This window comes from Astatotilapia calliptera, chromosome 13 (genome assembly GCF_964374335.1).
Source record: "Astatotilapia calliptera chromosome 13, fAstCal68.1, whole genome shotgun sequence".
Classification (NCBI taxonomy): Eukaryota; Metazoa; Chordata; class Actinopteri; order Cichliformes; family Cichlidae; genus Astatotilapia; species Astatotilapia calliptera.
Window position 1 is genome coordinate 20,890,232 of NC_137434.1, and position 22,981 is coordinate 20,913,212.

A 22,981-nucleotide genomic window follows, 5' to 3' on the forward strand; every position below is an offset into this window, starting at 1 on the left:
AAGGCTGGAGAGCCAGATACCACCGAGTGATCTAGACGTTGGCATCCTTCATGCGATGGAGCCACTGTAGCCGGGCGTGATCCGAACAGAGGCTGAAATGGCAGTCCAGGAGGTAATAGCGAAGAGAGTCAACAGCTCACTCTTTTTCTACTGTACTGTACCTGGCCTTCTGCTCTGACAAATCGTGCTGATGTATAGAGCAGGGCGGTCAATCCCCCCTTATCTCCTGGGACAAAGCTGCCCCCAGCCCCAGCCCAGGGAGGGAAAAGTTAGGAGTGTAGAGCAAGAATTCTTTACCTGCAAGAATGCTGCCTGGCACTGCTCCAAATCTGGAACACCCTTTTGGGTGAGATCAGTCAAGGGGCTGGTCAGGTCTGTGAAGCTGCACACAAAACTGGGCGTGGTAAAGTAGATAAACCAGCCCCAAGAACCGCCTCACCTGTTTTTTGGTCTTGAGATGCAGGCAGGATGCGATAGGAGTCGTTTTACCCATATGTTGACACACCTGCCCGCCTCCCAAATGGTACCCCAGATACTGTACCTCCCTCTGTCCAACCATACACTCCTTCTGGTTTGCCGTGAACCCCGCCTGCCTCACGGACTCCAGTACCGTGGCCACACGCTGCACATGCTCCGCCTAGGTGTCACTGTGGATGATGACATCATCCAAGTAGGAGCAGCACCCGGTCCATGAGGCACTGGAAGGTGGGTGGGGCTCAGAACAAATTGAGCAGAAGTGTCTCATATTGGTACAAACCATATGGAGTGGAGAAGGGCGTTTTTTTTCCTTGGACTCTGCAGACAAGGGAATCTGCCAGTACCCCTGGTTAAATCCAGTGTTGTGAAAAAAATGAGCATTGTCTAACCGGTCCAGGAGCAACCTGTGGGATTGGGTAGGTATCAAACACTTCATTCACCTTGCGGTATCAACAGAGAACTGTATAGAACCACCTTTCTTCACCACAAGAACTATGGGGCTACTCCACGCACTCTGTCTTCTCTTACTCCCAGTTATACCATTTCAGCAAATTCCCCCTGAACAATTTGCCTCTTATGTGCAGGTAACCTGCAGGGCTGTGAATGCACCGTCATGCCAGAGTGCATTTCAAAATGGTGCTCTGTGAGAAGGGTATGACTGGGCAGGGGAGAGAACACATCTTCAAATCACTGTTGCAATGCAGCAACATCTGCTCTCTGGGCCTGTGTGAAATGGTTATCATAATCGGGTAGGCAGGAATGGTGGAATTTGGCCCCTCAATCCTCATCTCTGTATTTAACCAGGCTCACCAGAGAAGTGGTTTCTTGGGCTTGGGGCATATTCTCTTGTGATAACCTCCCCAGTGTGTATAGCTCAGCTCTTAGGTCTAGAGCGTATTGAATCTTAGCTGGGCTTGGACATTCATGCCAGTTTTCTTTAATCAGGTCTTATTCAGTCTTATTAAGTCTTATTCAGTCACTCCACCAGCCCTTCAGTCTGAGGGTGGTAGGTGCTGGTCCAAACAGGTTTAATGTCCAGTAATTCATATGGCTCTTTTAGTGTGCGAGACATGAACGATGGCATAGGTGAAAGGTTGGTCCTTATAATTCCCAGGTGGGAGTCCCAGTGGTTGACTACCACCTGGCAGACATCTTTGAAGCTGTTCCTCGCTGCTGCAGTCAAGCTGAGAACTGCTGCCGGGGTTTTGCAAGAAAGCACCTGGAGCAACCTCATCACCCACTCCTCCTTTAGCCAGAAACATGCCTCCGCTGTGGCCTGAAAGACCTTGTCGAAGGTCTGTGGGTCATCTCCCTCCCCCATGCTGTGAAAGGACGTCACTGTGGCCGGTGCTGGTGAGGAACCAGCTCAGGCAACTCTCTGCAACACTTTTGTCTGGTGTCCAGACTGGTCCCACAGCTGTTCCAATCGACGGTGATGCACCGCTGCCTGCTCTCGATGCATCGCCATCACTGCTCTCCTGCAGATGAGCTACAAACCACACCCCAGCACAATGTGTAAAATGTAAACAAAAACAGGATTAAATTATTTCTAAGTCAATAAAACAAAATAATATTATTTTGTCAGTGATATGGCAACAAAAATAATACGATAATAACATTTTGAATATTGAAGCTAAAACATTTGTATGTTCAGTTTTAATGCTGAACAGGGGCATATTTATCACCGTATCCCCTGATTCTTTTATCCATATCCTGCAAGTGTCTCCACTGAAGACTCCAGACTGTAGTTTTTATAGTTACTGCTTGAGTTTTTAATGCATTGATGCCTGAGGACCAGAAGATCAAAGCAATTCACTACTGTTTTTTGACCTTGTCCCTTACAGGGATGTCTGTGGATTTTCTGATTCTTGTGATTGGATAATAAAATGAAATCCTCAAAGTGTTTCTTTATGTTGAAAAATGCAGTCCTTGTATTGTTGAACTATTTGCCCATGCAGGCTTTCATAGAAGGGTGAAAAGGTAAATCGATTGCATTTTTATAGCATCACAGACAATTCAAAGTCTTTTATACCGCAAGCCAAAAATTCACCCCTTGATGTATACATCCACACAGGACTTTTTCTATCAAACACTTACACAACAATGATACATAAAGAAAGTTTTCAGGACCTAAAAATCAATGTTTTCTGTTTTTACTGGCATTTCCCCCCATTTTTCTGTGTTGTGCATGATACCTACTCCAATAGATTGTGCCACTATTTCATACCAAGATGCTTGATATGTCTGTGATACAAGAGGTCTGTGTGTGTGTGTGTGTGTTTTCAGTGTGTTTTTGCTGTATTGCATTTATATTTTTAAGTGAGCAACAGAGCCATGGCTTACAAAATGTCTGGCTGCTGGTGAAAATATTTCTATAGATGCTCAGAAATGTCATATCACAGAGGTCAATAAACACTTCATATTTCTGTTTTTTTTTTCAAAGCGATGTTATGGCATGAACCATTTACAGTTCATTCAAAAGCCTGAGTATAATTTTGTCCTTTATTTATCCTTAATTGTTATTATTATTAATATTATTGTTATTATTATTGTTTATTCTTTATTTAAGTATCAGCTTTATGTTGATTTTATGATTTTATTTTGTGTAGAAGATATTTTCCTTTACATTACAGTGTAAAATTATTTTTACAGCTTTTAATAATAATAATAATAATAATAATAATAATAATAACACAATACAATAGTACAGTTTCATACTGTATATAAATTAAGATAGATTTTCTTTCTATTATGTATAAGCATTAATGGTCAGCTGTTAATGCAACTGTGTGCTGTAGTATTTAAACAATACTTCATATATAATTTATTTTAAGAATAACATGGTGATTGACAATAGACAACTTCAGCTTTTGCTGGTTTTTCATGTTATTGACTTATTCTGAGGCATGCATGCATTTGTACCCACACACACACACACACACACACACACACACACACACACACACACACACACACACACACACACACACACACACACACACACACACAGAAGAGTACAGACCAATCTATGGTCATGATGTTAATTAATTCAGAGAACAGCCTTGTCAGAGGATTATCTTACACATCTCATTTAAGCTCTCTCTTTGAAAGTGGGTCAGAGTTGGTAGTGTGAAAATGAGGTTGTATTAATGATGTTAATCCATGGAAAATCTCATCTGGTTATGGGGCTCCAAAACGCAAAGGGGTGCAAGACAAAATGAAGACAGACTGAGAGGGAGCTCGATGGACAGAGATACAGCCACGGGGCTCGAATGTCTCCCTGCATGAATTCCCTCATGTCTCCATTTCACACCTTTTTTTCCCTGCCGTCTGTGGCTTTCGTCTGCACACACACACCTTCACCTGTCAGTATGACAGACAGTAATAATAGCTTGCAAAATATATATTTAACCAAAGTGCCAAAGTCACATGGTGCGCAGTGGTGTGAAAATGCCTGGGGACGGAGGATGCTGTTCTAAGATTTGAATGTGATTCATTTTCAGGTGGAGAAGAGGCTAAATAGCATCCATCATGTAAAATGTTTCTCCATTCCAGAAAAATGGCAAAAGGAATACACAAATCATCTGCAAACCACAAGCATTACTCAGATGTTTCAGTTGTTGATGATAGTTTGTTTAAAATAGGGCCACAGCATCTTCCTCCTAATTCTTCTCAGGTTTTTGCTTTTGTGCTCTCGTTTAAACCCTCTTTCACTGTTTAGACAATATTCTGATCTGTTCTCATTTTAGATCCTGCCACGCATGTCACAATCTGTATAAGACGCTTCAAGTCAGATAGATTATTTTAATATACTACAAAATATAGGCGTCATTATCCAATTGTATCTCTCTCTGGTCATTTATATTTATGGACGTCACACAAAAAGAGCCAGCTTGGAGAGGTACACAGAAAAAAAAATGGTAATGGATCACCTTTTACCCACCTACATGGTGCAAGGTGAGAGGAATTGGTATGCACTGTGATGATGAGGAGGGTTGACTAGGGTTAAGAGTTTCATTGTTTTCCCTTTCATTTGCATCTCCTGCAAAATGTGCTCCAGCACAGCGTGAGCATATTAGATATGTAAGTGAGTCATATGTATATGCTTTTTTCTATTTTAGGTTCTGATATTGTACAGTGGATGATGAAGAATCTGGACATTGAAGATCAAGGTAAAAGCCAAACACTGAAATGCTTATTACTGGTGTATGTATAACACCGAAGTTGCCCTTTTGACATCAGGGTCAGCAAATAGATCGGCAGTAGTGGACAGCTTGTGAAAGCAATTTATCACATGTTTTCCACAATTTGTGCCAATATTAAAGTTGACCTATTGTGCTTTATATATAGACACTGTAACATTGTATTATTGGAAAACATTGAGTGTATGTAACCTCAAGTAACCCCAATAATCCAGCGCTCAGTTTCGCAAAGCTGTTTCTGCTCTTTGCTCTGTATGATATCCCTAATGTGAACACACACAGACGTGCTGTTCATATATTTTCTTTGTAAAGCAGAGCCAATCAGAAGAAAGCAAGCTTAAAGGAAGAAAGAAAGGACTGAAAGGACACTGGATTAACTGAGAGGTTTTGCAAATGCACTGAATTAAAAGAACAAGATTAAAATATTGTTACTAACAAAATTGTGGCATATTTTTACTGGAGCCACTTTGCTAAAATCTAAATAAATACAGCCACTAATGCACTTCCATTTTCATTTCCCAAACATCAGTTTTCTCAAATGGCCCAATTAATACTAAAAATACGAAATTTCAGGATGGCATCATTACAACTGTTTATACCATTCCTCGTGTTTGCTGGTGGCGTAAATGAGAGGACAAGTGCTGGTTAGATGCTGAATAACTTGAATCCAGATGTGTTGTCACTTAGCTCTAAAATAAGGAGTAACACTTGACTTACTTGCCATTTTGAAATCTATGTACCATATCATATTACAGTAGGTAAAAGTCAGTTTGTTTTCTTTTTTAATCTAGTCTTTTTGTGTCCTTCAGCTGGTTTGATTTTAGCGCAGTATAAAAATGTAGAACTGGACTGCCTTGAAAGAGCTGCCGAATGATTAGTCGAGCCTCTCATTGCACATAATATGACTCAAAAGTGGGCAGGATGAACTGTGACAAATATGGGAAGTTAAAACCAAGTGTCTTTTGAGAGTTTCTTGTGTATCTGATCGTGTCTGTGCAATGTAGGTGTTTCTACTTGGATATTGGACTGGTTATGTGCGTGGGTGTACATTTCAGTCTACTCTAGTGGTTGCCTCAGTATTGTACAATCAGTTCATACAGTAATTGTGACTCATCAACTCACAGTTCCTCTGTGTGTATGTAAGGATCTACCTGTTTTATGAGCTGTGCATGTTGATATCATAAAGGTTGTTATGCATGTATTTAAACTGGTGTGTGGGTGGTGGGGCGACGGTTGATGCAGCATATTTATGATTTCATGTGCATAATGAAAGAGTTTTGAGACAAGTGGACAGTTTGTCCTTGTGTGATTTTTTTTTTTTCATTTCCATTTTCGTTTTAATTATGCCGAGGAAAATACCAGTCTCTGAGTTTTTATATTTGCTCAAAAAAGATTACGACTGCGTTATTATTTCTGCATTGCATCTAAGGCATCTGTAATATGCTTAAGAATGCTTAATGCGATGCATTGGAACAAATATCCACTCTGTTGGATTGTGACAAAAATCTGGCAATAGTTTTTATGTCATTACATCTACAATACTCAAAATACTTTGTTGTGAGATTCATTTTGATGAAATTTATCCAAAACTGGGTTTTTATTTATTTATTTATTTTTAACAAGGAAGAGTCTAAAAACATGTGTCGACAGATGTTTTTGTCATCTAGGACAACTTTTTTTAATCTGCCCATTTTGCTTTTTGCAGCACAGGTGCTGTTATTTGCCCTGTGGTAAACACAGTGTTGTGTATAACTAAATGACTTTAGCACAGAGCAACTCCTTGTGGGGCTGACAAACAGCAAAGTGAAATGCAATTAATTTGGCTCACAGCATGATAGCAGCAAGTTTATTATGTAAAAGAGCTTGTATCAAAGTTGACTGAGGCTGTAGAGCTCTTTTGCTAAATGAACGCCACAGATAATATACTGCTGCAGCCCAGAAGAACTCATTATCATCCTATTTGGCCGTGTCTATAGTCTCCAGTCTTATTTGGATTCAATTTGGCATTGGATTAGATAAGAGAAATCCTTGCCTCAAAAGTTCTTGACAAAAGTTTTTGATGTCTCAGCATAAGGTATTGCACAAGAAGCTCCTGACAATAGCACAGTGATTATACTTTGCATCATCATTCGCTGAGTTTTAGAAAACTATTGATTTGTTTAGCATATGAACTGCTGGCAGTAATTGCTTACCACGTTTGTCATATTCTGCAGTTCTGCTCATGAAGGGGACTGGACGTATAAGGGAAAAAATGTGAACGAGGCGCCACTGGCTGACATGATCAGCAACCTTAACATTTTGTAGGTCAATCATTTTCTGAAAGCAGACTAAAGGCAGAAAGATCGTAGAGCAAAGCACCAGCTAAACATGGTTATAGTCCCCGGAGAGGATACAAAGCATCTGCTGATGCCTATGGGTCAAAAGACTTGAGGCAGTGCTTGACTGCAATGGATTTTCCACACTATATTAAATTTATAGCAAAGGGTTTTTAATGCTTTGACCCACTTTGATTACAGGTTCAAAAGTAATCCACTTGCTTGCTGGCTGTACATCTGTGGTAAAAGAGAAAACACAAACAGCCTGCAGCAAATTCAGTGTAAGTGAAATTCACTAAAATGTCATTTAAAACATCCAATATTGCTGCCAAAACACCTCTGAAACAGACCTGGGCAGGCAGGGCCTCCTTGAATCCCACTTGTTCATGATGAGGGTCTGGTCAGGGAGGGTGGAGGTGGTTGCACACTTTGGGCTCTTTGTTGCTGTGGGTATGCAACAATGCTTCCGTGGATTGTGCATATTAAAGTGACAACATGTAAATACCAGGGCCCAATGGTTTTTTTGTACTGGAACGAAATGATCAATGCTACACACGTCACCTGTCAGTGGTTTCAGTATTGTGGCTGATAAGTGCACAGTTTTAAAAATTAAGTTTTGTTATATCCTACAGCTCACGGAGATGAACCCCACATTGTTTGCTATGTTCAAAATTGCCAAAAGCATAATGGGAACCATGCTGGGAAAATCTCAAAATAAATTCATCCCAAAGGGGGGAAGAGAATCAAGGGAGAGTATTTATGAAACGACATATTCCCTGTTGGTACTATTGATACACTCTGTGCTATGACTTAACTTTGCTATATTATCCTTTTGATTAGGTCATAAGGGTCACAAAAATGTAATCAGCTCCAGTGAGTGTGGTCTGCTGCTCTTCTGACCTCTGACCTGCTTATGAATGAATCATTAATGGCATTAAACAGGCCTTGAGTGTGGTCAAATAAAATAGACTTGTGTTGTAGCTGAAATGAATTATATGACTCTATAAAGCTTTTAAATATACATAAAGTCTATAAACTGTAGATTAATTATCTAATACATTAAAATGAAAATAAAAAACACGTATAAATACAATGACAAACAATTGATCACAATATACACTGTATAAATTAATCTTGTTTAGTAGGTCACTATGGGGATCATCTAACCATATAAATACACACATCACAGTCACCAGACCACAACAGAGCATCAAGACAAATCAGTCAAGTTGTCAGGGAGTGTGCACCTGCGTGTTATTAAAGGTGTGAATTACATATGAAGGAGCATCTAATCTGCTCAGTGGAACAGGGAACAGTAAAGTGACCTCTGAGGGAGGACATGTGGCTCATCAGAACAGCGGGAAGAGGGTGCCTAAGGTTCTGATTAAAGATCCTGGTCTTCTCTGTCAACCTTCTTCAAACCTCCTTCTCATCAGGCTCAAGAGTCACTCCTGCAGTAGAGCACTAGAGTCAAGTTTTTCAGCCTACTGAAATCACCCATTTGCACACTTCTGTGCTGACATACACATGAATACAGTTTATACCTCCATTGTTTGTGGGACAGTGTTATTTTACTAATCCTTGTATTAGTTCAGTTGTGCATGAATCCATTGAGTGCTCCTCCTCGAATGATTGAAAGTGTGTATTTAATTGACTTAAAATACATATTTACTTTAATTGAAATTGACTTTATGTAAAAGCACTTTGGTGTGCTAGTCTTTTAGTTCACTGCTTTCGGGGCTGAGCCTCCTGACACTATGTATTTAAGCACATTTGAGTAACTTAGATTAAAAATAAATTCTTTATTCAGATCTTAGACTTTTATAATCTTTGTTTTTCCTATGAAATATTAAATAGTTTTAATTTTAATGAAGCCAAATAAGAGCCTTTTCTGAGAATTATTTACTTTCCTTCCACAATTTCTAAGAGAGACACTGTTTCACTTCAGCAGCTCATACGTTATAAGCCACAAATACAAAATCTCTGTGTTTGTCTTTAGATAAAGCTCAGGTGGAAAAGTACTCCCACACTCCACATGGCAGGGCTCCAAACTAGTGGGGTTTTGGCACATAACTGGTAATATGATGAAATCAAAGGGTGTTTTCTCTCTGGACTGTAAGCCTGGCCTTTTTTGACAGTTTGACTAATTCTAATCCAAGGTTTAGTCACCTATAAAGCTTATGTTATGTTAAAAGGAAGCCAGAAGCTCCCTTGCTGCCGGGACTTAACTTTATACAGTAGAATCCTGTCAGAAAAACTAGAAATAAATAAGATTGGTTATGTTTTAATGCATGAAAAACCTTCATTTGATTGAACTGACATTTTCAGATTTATTCTTTTTTCCTAATAACACTGCACACTGTTTGCAAATGCTTAGATGAAATAAATCTGCACCGCACATGTATTTTGTGTGCATTTTCACCTTTGTGTGGATTTTTCAACAGACTCAAATGAGAACAAATTAACTCAGTTGCTGAAATATAAGAGACATCAAGCTCTAATTGCATGTCCACGAGGTAATTTTTCATGCTGTGCTGACCTTATTGCCATCTGACATTCATTCTGTCTTAGATAAATACCCAAACAAACATTCTGTATAAAGGTTAAGTAAAGAAATTCAGGAATAACTTGATTTTTCCATGTAGTAAATGTTAATACCGCTATTATGTTAAATATGTCACTATCTCCTTTAGAGTTTATATATAGCCGATACAGAGGGAGGGATTTGTTTATAAGTAAACAGGTTTAAATAACTTATGAGTCATAATTTATTAATAAAAGGAGCCCAGTCACAGACAAACACATGCATACACATAAACATCCTGACCTCTGAAAGCGGTGACAGCCACCTCAGTGACAAAGAAAAAGCCAATCTATATTTATCACTCACTCACAAACACCCAGTGTGTGTGTTAGAGTGAGAAAGCAGACATGTGCATATTTTATGGTGCATACAGTAAGCTCCTGCTGTAGCGTTCGTAGCTCTGGCAATTTAGACAATGTTAAACATTTCTATCTTTTCATCTCTCACTTTATCCGTGTGGTAGGACAGCTTACTTGGCAGAAACAGTCAAGGGCAACACTGTATGAAAAACTATTCATAATGAACCAAATATGGCAGTATCAAAAGAAAGCCATCAGCCCAAAACACAAACTGTGACTGATAGATGTCGACACCACAAAGGACTTTCAGGTTTAGAACAGCAGGGAGGAACTGATAGCAGATGATACACACTTGATGTTGATTACATGTTTTCATTATCTGATGGCTTTAAATCAGGGACAGTCAGCCATGTGCTGTGGAGTGCCAGAGGTAAGCAGGTTTTCACTCCAGCTAAGCACAACATTGATTTGACTGATGAGTTACACTTCTCAAGCTTAAGGTGGGCTAATCAGTGAGACCTCCTGCAGAGCTGTTTGGATGCAATGGAGGTCTTTCTATCTCTGTGTGATAGCAGTGCAGAGTGTAGTAAAGCAACTGCTCCTAGTTTATGTTCATTTTAGCAATATTGTGAAGGATGAATTTGCACCTTGGGATGAACGGTGAATAACGTTAATTAGCTGGGGATACAAATAAAAAGAAAAACACATGCTGGGCCAATATCTGTGATGAGGAGGTATTGATTGCAGCGTAATCAGCGAATCTTCTTTTTAATGAAAAACTAAGATCTCCAAGCAGGTTTACCTTTAATGTCTCTGTATAATTAAATAAAGCAAATAAATTAGAATTTAAATTAAAGCAAGCGTTTGACATTTTTAAAAATGTGTTTTTCTAGCAACTTAAATGGAAGGCTAAAACCAACAGCTGGATAGCTTAGTTTAGTGTGAGACCCACTAAATAGAGACACATCTAGCCCATCCTTATCCATTGTTAAGCTCAACCAGCAGTGTATTTAAAACTCACACAGTACATTTACTATCATGTATTAGTCTGTTATGTCTTTGGACAAAATGTGCAAACAATGTATATGTGAATTTTTTATGATTTGAACAATAAAAAAAAAGATCTTGTTGTTTTTTTATTTGACGCTACTATTTGGCTGTTGTGTGACTGTCTCATATCGTCTACCCAAAGGAAAGAAAATTATATCTTGTTTCCTTCACAGAAATCTTAACAGTCATCTTAACAGTGTTGTGAAGCTTGCTATGATGCTCTTTGTTTAGAAACACAATCTCATTACTGCATTTCTTGGCAAAAACATGCTGCTACTAGTGTGTATGTTTTATGTGCATGAAAGCACATTAACATGTGCTGGTATCTGGTACTACTGGGAAAAAAACTGGAAAAAAGGAGCGCATCAAGATGTAAATAGTCTTTTTATCTGTGTTTTCTCCCAGTGGAGGCTCTTCATCTGGGAACTCTGATGGCTGCACATGGTTACTTCTTCCCCATCTCTGACCACGTCCTCACTCTCAAAGACGATGGCACTTTCTATAGGTTTCAGGTAAGAATGTTAATGTTTAATTCCTCATTATATTGAATGATTTTATTTTTATTATACATCTGTCCGACTCTGTCAGCATTGCTTAATCAAGGGAATATTTAATCCTATTTTTTAAATATTTAACATTTTAAGTTTGCTAGAGTCAAGGACTTTTAGAGTCAATAGATTATTCTGTTCTTTCTTTTCATCCACTTTTTGATTAGGGCCATCAAATACTGTGAACATAAGGTGTTGCAATTCATTAATTAATTAAAAATGAGGAAACTGGACAAAAGAAGTGGCAGGGTGGAAAATATTCACTGCAGATGAAAAGTATTTGAAAGTCATCATGTTCGTCTTTAAGAAATAGGGAAAAAAATCCAACAAAGGCTGGACACAGAACCTGGGAGATGCATGTGGCTGTCAAGAAGCAATTTTAAGGAAAGGAGACAGAGAAAAAGATGGATGCATGCCAAATTACACAAGAACTAAAAATCACTGGCAACATGTCTCATAGAGCAATGAATCCATATTTGCATTTCAGAGAGTGGTGTTGGAGATCTTGTCGAAATTGATGGAATTATGAACGCAGAAAAGTACTTTCAGATTTTATCGGTCTGGAAAGAAGCTTTGACTTTGACTATGTTATTTAGCATGACAGTGATCCTAACTACACAGTCCCAATAGAGTAAAAGAATATCTGGATAAAAAACACACACAATGGAACACTATCAGTCATGGATTGGCCTCTTCATAGCCCGGACCGCAAGATTAGTGAAGCAGTGTGGAATCATCTTCACAGAGAACATAACAAAAGGAAGCCAAGATCCAAAGAGCTTTGAATATCCTTCAAGAAGCCTGGAAACCTATTCCTGAAGACTACTCAAATAAATTACAAGAGTGCTTGCCTATAAGAGTTTAAGCTGTTTTAAAGGATAAATGCCACACCAAATACTGAATTTAAGCTCATTAGCACTGTACAAAAATATTTTTTCTTGCTATACTGTATTTCCATGTATGTTTTCTCATTTTGCTAAACCACTGCACTCGTTTTCCTAGAAGAATATAAAAAATGAGGGGTGGCTAAGAGCCTTGCACAGTGCTACACGCAGATCGTTTTAATAAAAAAGTCATGTTAAATGATAACATTTATGCAGGATGGCAGCAAAAGAACAAAAAAATGGACAAAATTGTTTCAAATGATATTTCAAATCATCTATTGGAGTTGAAATAAAATGTTCATTCCCATATGAAGTATGAAGTATACTTAGTTCAATTACATATGAAGTAAGTAAACCAGGAGGTCCTGAACACAATTCATACTAGTTCATGAATGGGGAGGGGAGTGCTCCATTCATGAACTAGTACTCCAAACATCAATACACAGACTGACAGTTTTACTGATTTTCCACCAAGTGAGTTCCCCCAAGTGTGCTGCACAGCAACTAACAAGAGTAAATCAATGCCTAAGGTTGTTTGTGTTAGTACCCTTTACTTTGCCTTTTGTATGTAATCACTTTTCATCTGGTGCCAGTCCATACAATGCTGCCCAAGGAGGGCGAGCTCTCATGCTGGTCTGCTCTAAGCACTCTCTGAAAGAAGCTTATGTGCTTTAGACATTATGCCAAACCCATTATACAACAAAATATTTTATTGTGACAGATGCAGGGCTGGGACCACATGCCCACCCAAAGTAACATAGCAGTACACTTTGATTTCGAAACACCATGTGGTTAGTTGTACATTATCAAAGCTGCAAGGTCTTTTTTTAAAGTTTTGTTTCTTAATGACTCGTTTTTCCCTTCAGACTCCGTACTTTTGGCCATCAAATTGCTGGGAACCAGAAAACACAGACTATGGTGAGAGCCATTCTGTTGTAGTCATATTTGAACTTCCACTGTGTATGTGCGTGTTTGTGTGTGTATAGAGAAGACTAATGAGACAGGCTGTTTGTATATTGCATAAACTGTAGCTGACATGTTATTAATGCTGATTTTTACAGAGGTTAAAAATATGAAACGCAAGTGTTGCAACAGTGTCTCCATGTTAGATGTGATAAAAAGGATCAGATTTAGTTTTTACACTAACGCTTGGCCAACAGTTAGAATCAGGTAATGCTTTCTATTTTACACATTTATTTTTTTCAGTGTTTTCCAACTAAAGTTAATTGTGTCTACCTCAGTCATACTCTGACTGAGGCAGTCTGATTACTGTGAAGGAAAACAGGAATGCCTTGATATGCATGCACCTGTTGTGCACAGTTGGCTGAGCATTTTAATGGTGATACAGGGATGAGCTTTTCATTGTTACAGCCGAGCAGAGTGGAGATAAAGCTTTCATAATGCCAAAAATGGGTTGCTGAATAGCTGCATCCTTGCAGGTCGTTCATTTGTTGTTTGAATTGTAGAAGGGGAAAGGGGCTAATGCTCACAGTGGGAATAATCCTGGGAGTGTTAGAGGAAGTCAGTGTCTCAGATGCAGCAACTGATTCACTTGAATGATGCCCCTTAATGAAAACACTCTAATGGCATAATGAAGCTTGCACATTATGGTCAGTTAACAAAGAGATGAAGGGATGATGATAGTACAGGAAGACATCAAAAGTCAGGCGTGCACACACCTTCAAACACACAAGCACCAGCAGTTGCAGGCACACACACACACACACACACACACACACACACACACACACACACACACACACACACACATCATAGTAAATGACCTTTGTGATTTGCAGTCCAGTCTAAATGTGCAGTTGAGAGGATTAACTGAATCAACGCAGGGCCACTTAAGGCTGTTAAAACGAAGCTGAGATCCTGTTCTCCCTTTATTACCATTCTCTTTGTCTCTCTCAGCTGTTTACCTCTGCAAAAGAACAATGCAAAATAAAGCACGTCTGGAGCTTGCAGACTATGAAGCGGTAAGTGAAGAAGGTCTTTTAGTGTCAGCACTCCTTTCTATCTGTGCTCTTCCTGTATTAGCACTGCTTTCTTACCTTTTGGTTCATACTGACAGTAACAACATTTGTTTTTCCATGTGTCATTGTATAATTTGCAGCTCTCTTTCAACAAAGCTATTAAATGAATCACTGGTTTAGTCATTATCTGCGTCTTTTTCTTTCATATCAGAGCAGGAGTCATTAAAGATTGTATCCAGTTGTGCACTGTACACAGCATGCGCGATAAACATAATCAGCCTGGATTCCTACAAAGCTTAGTTTTCCTGCTTCTTCTTTGTTTTACTTACAGGAGAGCTTAGCAAGGCTACAGAGAGCTTTCGCCAGGAAATGGGAGTTCATTTTTATGCAAGCAGAAGCACAAGCAAAGTAGGTTTCTATAAGAACCACACACGCATTGAGCCATTATAAGTGAGTTCTCTTACAGACTCGTTATGTCGTGATTAAACGTCCCTGTAATTACCAGTGCACAACTTCACAGATGGATTGCACATTAAACATGTGATGAAGTAAATGGCTCATAAATGTTTTAGATTAATCTACACACTCTGTCAGAACTGTTCCCTGAATTCTATCTTTTCCCTCCCAGAGTGGACAAGAAAAGAGACAAAATTGAGAGAAAAATTCTTGACAGTCAGGAAAGAGCATTCTGGGACGTGCACAGACCAGTGGTGAGTAAAATTATGATGGTATTGTCATAATCACCTCTGCTGTTACTAATAGCATTGTTTTGCTGACTTTACTAGCATCATCCTACTAGTTCTCGTAAAAGTGAATAATGCTGAAATAATTATTTCACAATGACCACAGTCTAAATGAACAATTACCCAGAATGGTACATTTAGTTTTTGTGAGTTATGTATTGTCTTTTTTATAGATATCACATAACACTGTGATTAATAAATTGTTTCATAAATGTTATGCAATTATAAGCTTTAAGCACTTAATAGATGACAGAATTTATATATGAGCTTTATATGGTTCCTGTAACATTTAAAGAGTGTAAATAGCTGAACGCTCTGCAAATACCCCGGCGTGTATTTGCCTTGGCCATACACATGAAATGCCACATCAATAACTGTCACAACACATCAGCTTCACCGCTGCTCTTTACCTTGTTCCTGCACACTTGCTTAGCATTAGCATTTAGTTTCCCCTTGAGGTTTAAGGGTCTCCTCTGCTGTATTCCTGAAAGCCACTGCTCCACGGTTAATTGGGAAATAACAAGTTCAATTTATGCGTCCTCGGAGCAACATAATCAATATTAATTCAAATTTCACAGTGACACCATCAAGCTCTGTTCTTCTGGAAGAAACCTAGATTAGACTACTTGCTCAATCAGCCAGTATTTGCACTCTAAGATTCTAATTTCCTGCTGGTTTCCATGTTTTCCTAGAATTGGCACATTCCATGTTTAATTAACCAGCATCTGACACATTGTCCTTGAGACTTCCAGCAAATCCAGCTCATTCTCACTTCCAACTTGTCACATACTGATGCTTGGTCAGGACCCGCAGGCATCACATTTTAACGCACATAGTATCCTTTAGCATCATTTTCAAAGTGCGGGGTACTTGGTGAGATTTTAAGATGCCCCTGTCTGAGTTAGATGACATGAGACTGCAGGCAAATGTCCTCTGTTGGTGTTGTCTCTATTGTGGACTATGTAACCTTGGCAAAGAAACGAAGCTTGCTGCAGATGTGAAAGATTTGTAATGGGAACTGGGGAGAATTTGTTGGCTAAGCGTATTTGAAAAATGACACAGTACTGAGCAAAAGTTTTAGGTAGGTGAGAAAAAATGCTGTAAACAAAGAATGCTTTCAAAAATGGAAGTGTTAATCATTTATTTTAATCATCATGAACAAAAGAGAAAGGTAAATCAAATCAATATTTGGTGTGGCCACCCTTTGCCTTCAAAACAGTTCTTCACACAGTTTTCGAAAGAAAACAGAAGAAGAAAGCAGGTTGTTCCAAAACTTTCGGAGAACTAACCACAGATTTTCTGTGGATGTAGGCTTCCTCACATCCTTCTGTCTCTTCATGTAATCCCAGACACGCTTGATGAAGTTGAGATCAGGGCTCTGTGGGGGCCATACCATCACTTCCACCACTTCTTTTTCCTTTTGAAAATATTTGGCTGTAGTTTGGGGTCGTTGTCCTGCTGCAGGACACATTTGGGGCCAATAAACAATCATTTATATTTCTGTCTCTGTTTCACACCTGCCTAAAACTTTTGCACAGTACCGACACCTTTACTAATTGTGGCATCGAGCTAGAGTACACTGTGATATAGAGTACATAACTGTGTTCTAAGAGTCTAAGCTCAAGGAAGAGTATAATCAGCTAAAAATGTAATCACAAGCTGGATTTCTCATGATTTCCTGATTTTCATTTTTTTCACAGCCTGGATGTGTCAATACAACAGAAGTTGACATAAAGAAGTCCTCAAGAATGAAAAATCCCCACAAAACTAGAAAGGTACTTAAGAGCTTTCTACTCTTACCTGATTATAATGTTACTTATTTGTATGTATATATTACAAGTATGAATGCAAACAGTTTCATATTGCCATGCTTTGCTTGTTTGCAGCATTAAGGCTACTTATATTGATGCTTACGTTTTTATTTTATTAGTCTGTGTATGGGCTGCAGAATGATATCCGTACCCACAGCCCAACCCACACCCCAGCTCCAGAGGCCAAGCAGCCTACAGAAGAAGAACTGCAGGAACAGGTTAGACCTACAGGTGGCAGTAGAGGATTTGTGATTTTGTCAATGATAGTGCTTCAATTGGACTTGGTATTTTACTACAGCCATATTATTTCTGTATCCAGTTAATTGCACTGAGCACCTTTTAAATATAAAGCATAACTTGAAATGTCATATCAGTATGACTGAAAATGAATGAATGAATTCATGGAGACTGCTGTCTACTCATTGTTCCCCGCTGTGGTTTCAGATCACCTTTTGGCAATTGCAATTAGACAGGCATCGACTGAAAATGTCCAAAGTGGCAGAGAGGTGAGCGATGTTCTTTGTGTCTTTATTCAGTTTAGCCATCGATCTGTTTATTGAGCCTTTAAACAGCCTAACACAGCTGGGAATTAAGAACTAAGATGACCTTGAGCAGTGTTTAAGCCCAGACAATGCCTTCAGCTGTCATCAGCGTACAGAGATCCAGATACCTGATCCTGTACAAAGTGTCTGTTTGTCATTCCTTTCTAAAAAGAGAGATATGTTCAGGAAAGACTTCTAAATCCTTGTGTCCAAGTAGTGAGCCAATCCCTCTTGTCAAACTCTACATTTCATTTCATTTATAGTATTTGCTCCCAAGGGAATTTACCTTCTCTTTCTGTCAGGTAAAGCTAACAAATAAACCACCCATTCTTGTTTTAAAAAACAGTTTGTTGGGCTATACGGAGCAGTATCTTGAATACGACCCCTTCCTCACGCCACCAGACCCATCTAACCCTTGGATCTCAGATGACGCCACACTCTGGGAGCTTGAAGCCAGGTGGGTACAGAAAACCACAAATGCTAAACGTTATTCCCAAGTGTTTCTATAGCACATATTGATCTGTGAAAACGTGTTGTACTTTTTGTGTCCTCCTCCAGTAAGGAGCCAGGCCAGCAGAGGGTAAAGAGGTGGGCTTTTGGCATTGACGAGGTTCTCAAAGATCCTGTTGGGAGAGAGCAGTTCCTAAAGTTCCTGGAGTCTGAGTTCAGCTCAGAGAATCTCAGGTACATCATGAAAAAGTTCTTTCTATAGAGCAGCATGCCCATATACAGTACATGCATTATACCAGTATTGCACTGTCTACCATATTACATTAGAAATGTCCTCATCTTAGCTGAAATATTAATATAAATATAAAATATATTAACATGTTTGACTGGATGTTAAAGCACTTTGTATCACAGCCAACCATGAGTAAAAAATATTAAACAGCTGCTTTACCACCGTTGCTCTGCATTCAGTGAAACATTTATAGCATCTGTCTATAACTATCCAAAATTTAGATATGGTTGTCATCCAAGGGCAGCTACTTTACTTAAAGATCAACAGTTGTGGAAGGAGTACTAAGAAAATACAAAAAGATAATAATGCATCAGCAGTTCAGTGTAGCTGGTTGAGATAGATTTTATTTTAACAATGATAAAAATATATCATTTGGAATTTAATCAAAGTTTGTTATAATTTATAAAATGAACCGGTGCTTGATATTGAGTCTAAATCTCCAAAGCAACCAGAAACTACTTCTGTGAAAAGAAATGTTTTGACTCTGCAGTGTAGCCTAGTATAAAAATAATAATACCTCAAAAACACACTTTAGTAGGTATAACCTAATCGCTTAAGCGCTCATAAACTCAAACATGTGATGAGCCATTCACAAGACAACAACTTAAGGTATGTACACACTGCTGATTGGAATTCAGAAAAATATGTGATTTAAGTGCCTTTGAAGGTGGTGTGGTTGTTGGGACCAGACAGGCTGGTCTGAGTATTTCACAAACTGTTGATTTTCCTGCACAGCCATCTGTAGGGTTTACGAAGAGTGGCCTGAAAAAGAAAAAAAATCCAGTGAGCCAAAGGTTAAGATTTGTTTGTTGATGCCACAGGTCTGGGGAGAATGGCCACACTGATTCCACAGAAAAAGAAAGGAACAGTAACTCAAATACTCACTTGTTATAACCAAATTACGCAGCAAATGGGCAGCAACATCAGAGGACCACACCGGCTGCCCTTCCTGTCAGCTAAGAACAGGAAACTGAGATTACATATCAAACAGGCTGACCAAAATTGCACAGTAGAAGATTGGAAAAATATTCTCTGGTTTGATAAGAATAAGGTGTAAACAATATGAAAGTGTGAATTCATCCTGCCTTGTAGGATGAATTCACTGCATGCTGTATTGCGGGAGTATTTTCTTGGCACACTTTGGCCCCCTTAGTATCAATTGATCATTGTTTAAAACTACAGCTGACCTGACTGTCATGGCCATCCCTTTATGACCACAGCATACCCATCTTCTGATGGCTGCTGCCAGCAGGATAACGCACCATGTGACAAAACTAAAATGACCTCAAAGTGGTTTCTTGAACTCAGTCAGCCTCCTGAGTCACCAGGTCACAATTCAACAGAGCACCTTTGGGATGTGACTGAATGGGAGATTCACGTCATGAATGTGCAGCCGACAAATCTGTAGGAATGTTTTGATGCTATCATGTCAATATAGACCAAAATCTCTGAGATATGTTGTCAGCACTGTGTTGAATCTGTGCCACAAACTGTTAAGCCAGCTGTAAAGGTAAAACATGTAGGTTGGGCCTAGTCTGAACTCATGATCCCACTCCATACAATGGGAATATATGAATAAATTTGCTGCCATGAGTGACGGTTGAGAATGCTCTCCTTCTCTAGCTGCACATACATTAAAAGCAATATGAAACACAGGAATCACAAAGTACATGTCAATATGATTATCCTGAGATGAATCTTTCTTTGATGGTAGACATGATCAATAATGACTTGAGTGGCTTTTTACTAGGTGTACAAATGACTCATAATAATAGGTGCATTTTCATATCAGCAGCAACATGTTGTTACTGTGATTGCTATTACTGGAGTCAATACTTCTTCCCCTGTGTAAGGCATTTTGGAGAGTAATTATAAAATGTGTATAGTAATGGTAATGTTTTCAAAGCAGGGATAGCTGGTGGGTGCATCACTTAAAATATGCACACTGTCACAGTGGGCAGAATATCAGAGCCACGTACAAGCAGCTAAATGTAGTGTAATTGTGTGCAGAGTGGCTCCTTTGCTCCCTACATGCTTGATTTGTTGCTGCCCAAAGTTAATAATTAGGTCAGTTTAATTAAACTCTCAGTTTTTACTCTCCTGGAAATTAACACGTCCACCACTAGCAAGCACGCAAGCACTGTCATTCATAAATATTTTAACCTCTATCCACCTGGGGTTTTTAAATTAAAATGGTTTCCTGCTGATATAATTTCCACTTTTACAATCTGTCTCTGTTGAAGTCTCCCCGGAAAGTTCAGAAATCCATTATAGTCCAGTCACATTCCTTAACACGTGTTACATTTTCTTTCTTTTGTGTGATGACAGAATGATGGAGCAAATTCATTAATATAAAAGGTAAAAACTGGAAAAGGGGTGCCCTCAAAGGAATTACCAACTTATTATTGAAGATGATTTTTTTAAACTAATGCCTAGATACCAAAAGCTGCAGATGTCATGGTTTTAATCATCTGACAACCTAGTGCACATTACGCCAAATTAGGGTCTCGAGTTAAAATACCATTTGACTCCACATGAGCATTTGGTCAGCTGAGTTGCATACTCATCTGCTTCTATTGCAAACAATGACTTTCTGAGACGGTCCAATGACACATTTTTAAATTACCCCAAGGATGATTTCTTGCCCTGTATTCCTTAATTCATAACTCAGTAATACTTTAAAAAAAAGCAAACAAATAAGTAAAAAATTGTCACTGCATATCTGACGAAATACACACTGATACAAACCGATCTATCACAAGCTAATATCTGCCAATAGTCCAATAAAACAAAATTAGTTGACCAGGCTCAGTTGTCCGCGGTCACAACGGACAGCATGCAAAATTAGTCCATTGTGGAATTGATGTGGACTGCGAGTAATTATCCCTTCATTGGTTTGAAGTAGTTGTGACTTTGGTTTGCAGATTCTGGCTAGCAGTCCAGGAACTAAAGAAGCGTCCAATTAGAGAAGTTCCAACCAGAGTCCAGGAGATCTGGCAAGAGTTTTTGGCCCCAGGGGCACCCAGTGCCATCAATGTGGATTCAAAGAGCTACGACAAAACCACCCAGAATGTCAAAGATCCTGGACGCTACGCCTTCGAGGATGCACAGGTGAATGGTTGCCCAAAAGGAAATGATGAAGAGATGTTAAATAATAGCCACGGCTGTTTAGTTTGTGTTGCACAATGTAGAGAGGAATAGGAACATTCAGCCTGTCACTGGGACTTGGACAGTGATCAAACTAGTGCTGAGTGTACCTGACAGACCAATGAGATATTTACTCTTAGCAGTTTACAAACCACAGTCTTGGGGATCAGTGAAAGATTTTTTTGATTTGGTTTTAGTACAAGTGTTATTTGTGTCTGACTTCATACTCGTGCTTTTGTTCATCATTCTCACATTATGTGTTTCTTCACCAGGAACACATCTACAAGTTGATGAAGAGTGATTCTTACAGCCGTTTCATCCGTTCCAGTGCCTACCAGGAATTACTACAGGCCAAGAAGAAGGTAACAAAATCAAATAAACCATAAAGCTTGGCTAAAAACATTTGATAAATTAGTTAGTGAGAAAATAAGATGAGAGAAGTACATGTAGATGACATTACGTGACACTCTATTTGGATTTGAACTGACTCTGCTGACTTGCTGATGCTGAAATAAGCCCTTCTAGCAACCAAAGTCACACCTTTTCAAAGTCTGTTAAATTACATTTTATCCCATTCCCAGTAATCCCCTTGCATAAAAACAAGTCTGCAACTTGCTTTTACACTTACCTGTAGTATCATACAGTGTATTCTGCTACAGGAGTAATGTTGATATTTATTTGTTCACTAAGGGACAAAAATCAAGAAATTGACAATTATATTGTTATTGACTTATCATAGTAAAGTTAACTCAGCAGCAGACAGATTTGGAACAATACAGGAATCACAGTGGATTTGGATTTCCCATGCCTTATTGCTTTAGCAGCCTGGTGCATTTCAGACTCCAAGTAGCTTCTTGAAATTACATATTTGTTTTTAGACAAAATGATGTTAAATTCAGTTGTTAAGTCTATGTCTCCCAAACCAAAGTGCAAACCAGTTCAAACCAAAAAAAGTTGCAAATAAAATCGGACCGCTGCAAACAATAACAGGCAAAGCGGATTTGTACAATATATTAATGGAGTCTCTTTCAGGTGTATTTGATGGAGGAGCTGATCAGGACTCTTGTCAGGCTTGTAGAAACTCTTATGAATACAGAAAAATGGGATGTCATACCATGCAGAATATTTCAGCATTACACAAGCGCATCCACGTGGTTAAAAACCTACCCTGTCTCACACCTCCTACTCTTTAACAGCCCATCTATCTGGCAAATAAAATTTCAGTATTGTATTAATGTTTTTTTTTTTAAAAGAAAAAACTGTTAAACCTACATCAATTTTGGGGCGTATGTTGTGTTAGTTCTTCTTTTTGATTGACTATGATGTGAAAGTAGTATGTTTTACATGATGGCAGAATATTCTTTTTTATGCCAGCTAAAATTAAACGAAGCCTGCATATTTTGTTGATCTAGCGATTCTTACATATGTGTAATTTGTTTAGTGACCTATGAATCCACAAACTAAAGTCACCTCAAATATGTGTTTTTTTTTTGTCTCAACAGAAAAGTAAGAACTTATTCTGAAGGGTCTTACTCCCAGGTAATGTCCAATGATACCATATCATCTTCATGTACTACATTTGGTTGTTGTTATTTAATTCTTGTCAGCATGTTGTGATTGCTACTCTACTTAAATGTTGTGCTAAATTCTACTATTGA

The 22,981-nt window shown here is 38.7% G+C and overlaps 1 protein-coding gene across 2 annotated transcripts in view; it reads left to right on the plus strand.

The window, feature by feature from the left end:
- rgs7a (regulator of G protein signaling 7a) overlaps positions 1 to 22,981 on the plus strand; it is a 50,636-nt gene that overhangs the window by 26,662 nt on the left and 993 nt on the right. For both annotated transcript variants that reach the window (XM_026189974.2, XM_026189975.2), the window contains exons 4-17: positions 4,599 to 4,649; positions 11,333 to 11,439; positions 13,226 to 13,277; positions 14,277 to 14,341; positions 14,670 to 14,746; positions 14,967 to 15,048; positions 16,782 to 16,856; positions 17,012 to 17,110; positions 17,337 to 17,398; positions 17,781 to 17,891; positions 17,993 to 18,118; positions 21,101 to 21,287; positions 21,596 to 21,685; positions 22,826 to 22,862. In XM_026189974.2, the coding sequence (XP_026045759.1) occupies positions 4,599 to 4,649; positions 11,333 to 11,439; positions 13,226 to 13,277; positions 14,277 to 14,341; positions 14,670 to 14,746; positions 14,967 to 15,048; positions 16,782 to 16,856; positions 17,012 to 17,110; positions 17,337 to 17,398; positions 17,781 to 17,891; positions 17,993 to 18,118; positions 21,101 to 21,287; positions 21,596 to 21,685; positions 22,826 to 22,846 (1,205 nt within the window). In that variant the 3' untranslated portion in view covers positions 22,847 to 22,862. The remainder of the gene's footprint in view (positions 1 to 4,598; positions 4,650 to 11,332; positions 11,440 to 13,225; positions 13,278 to 14,276; positions 14,342 to 14,669; positions 14,747 to 14,966; positions 15,049 to 16,781; positions 16,857 to 17,011; positions 17,111 to 17,336; positions 17,399 to 17,780; positions 17,892 to 17,992; positions 18,119 to 21,100; positions 21,288 to 21,595; positions 21,686 to 22,825; positions 22,863 to 22,981) is intronic.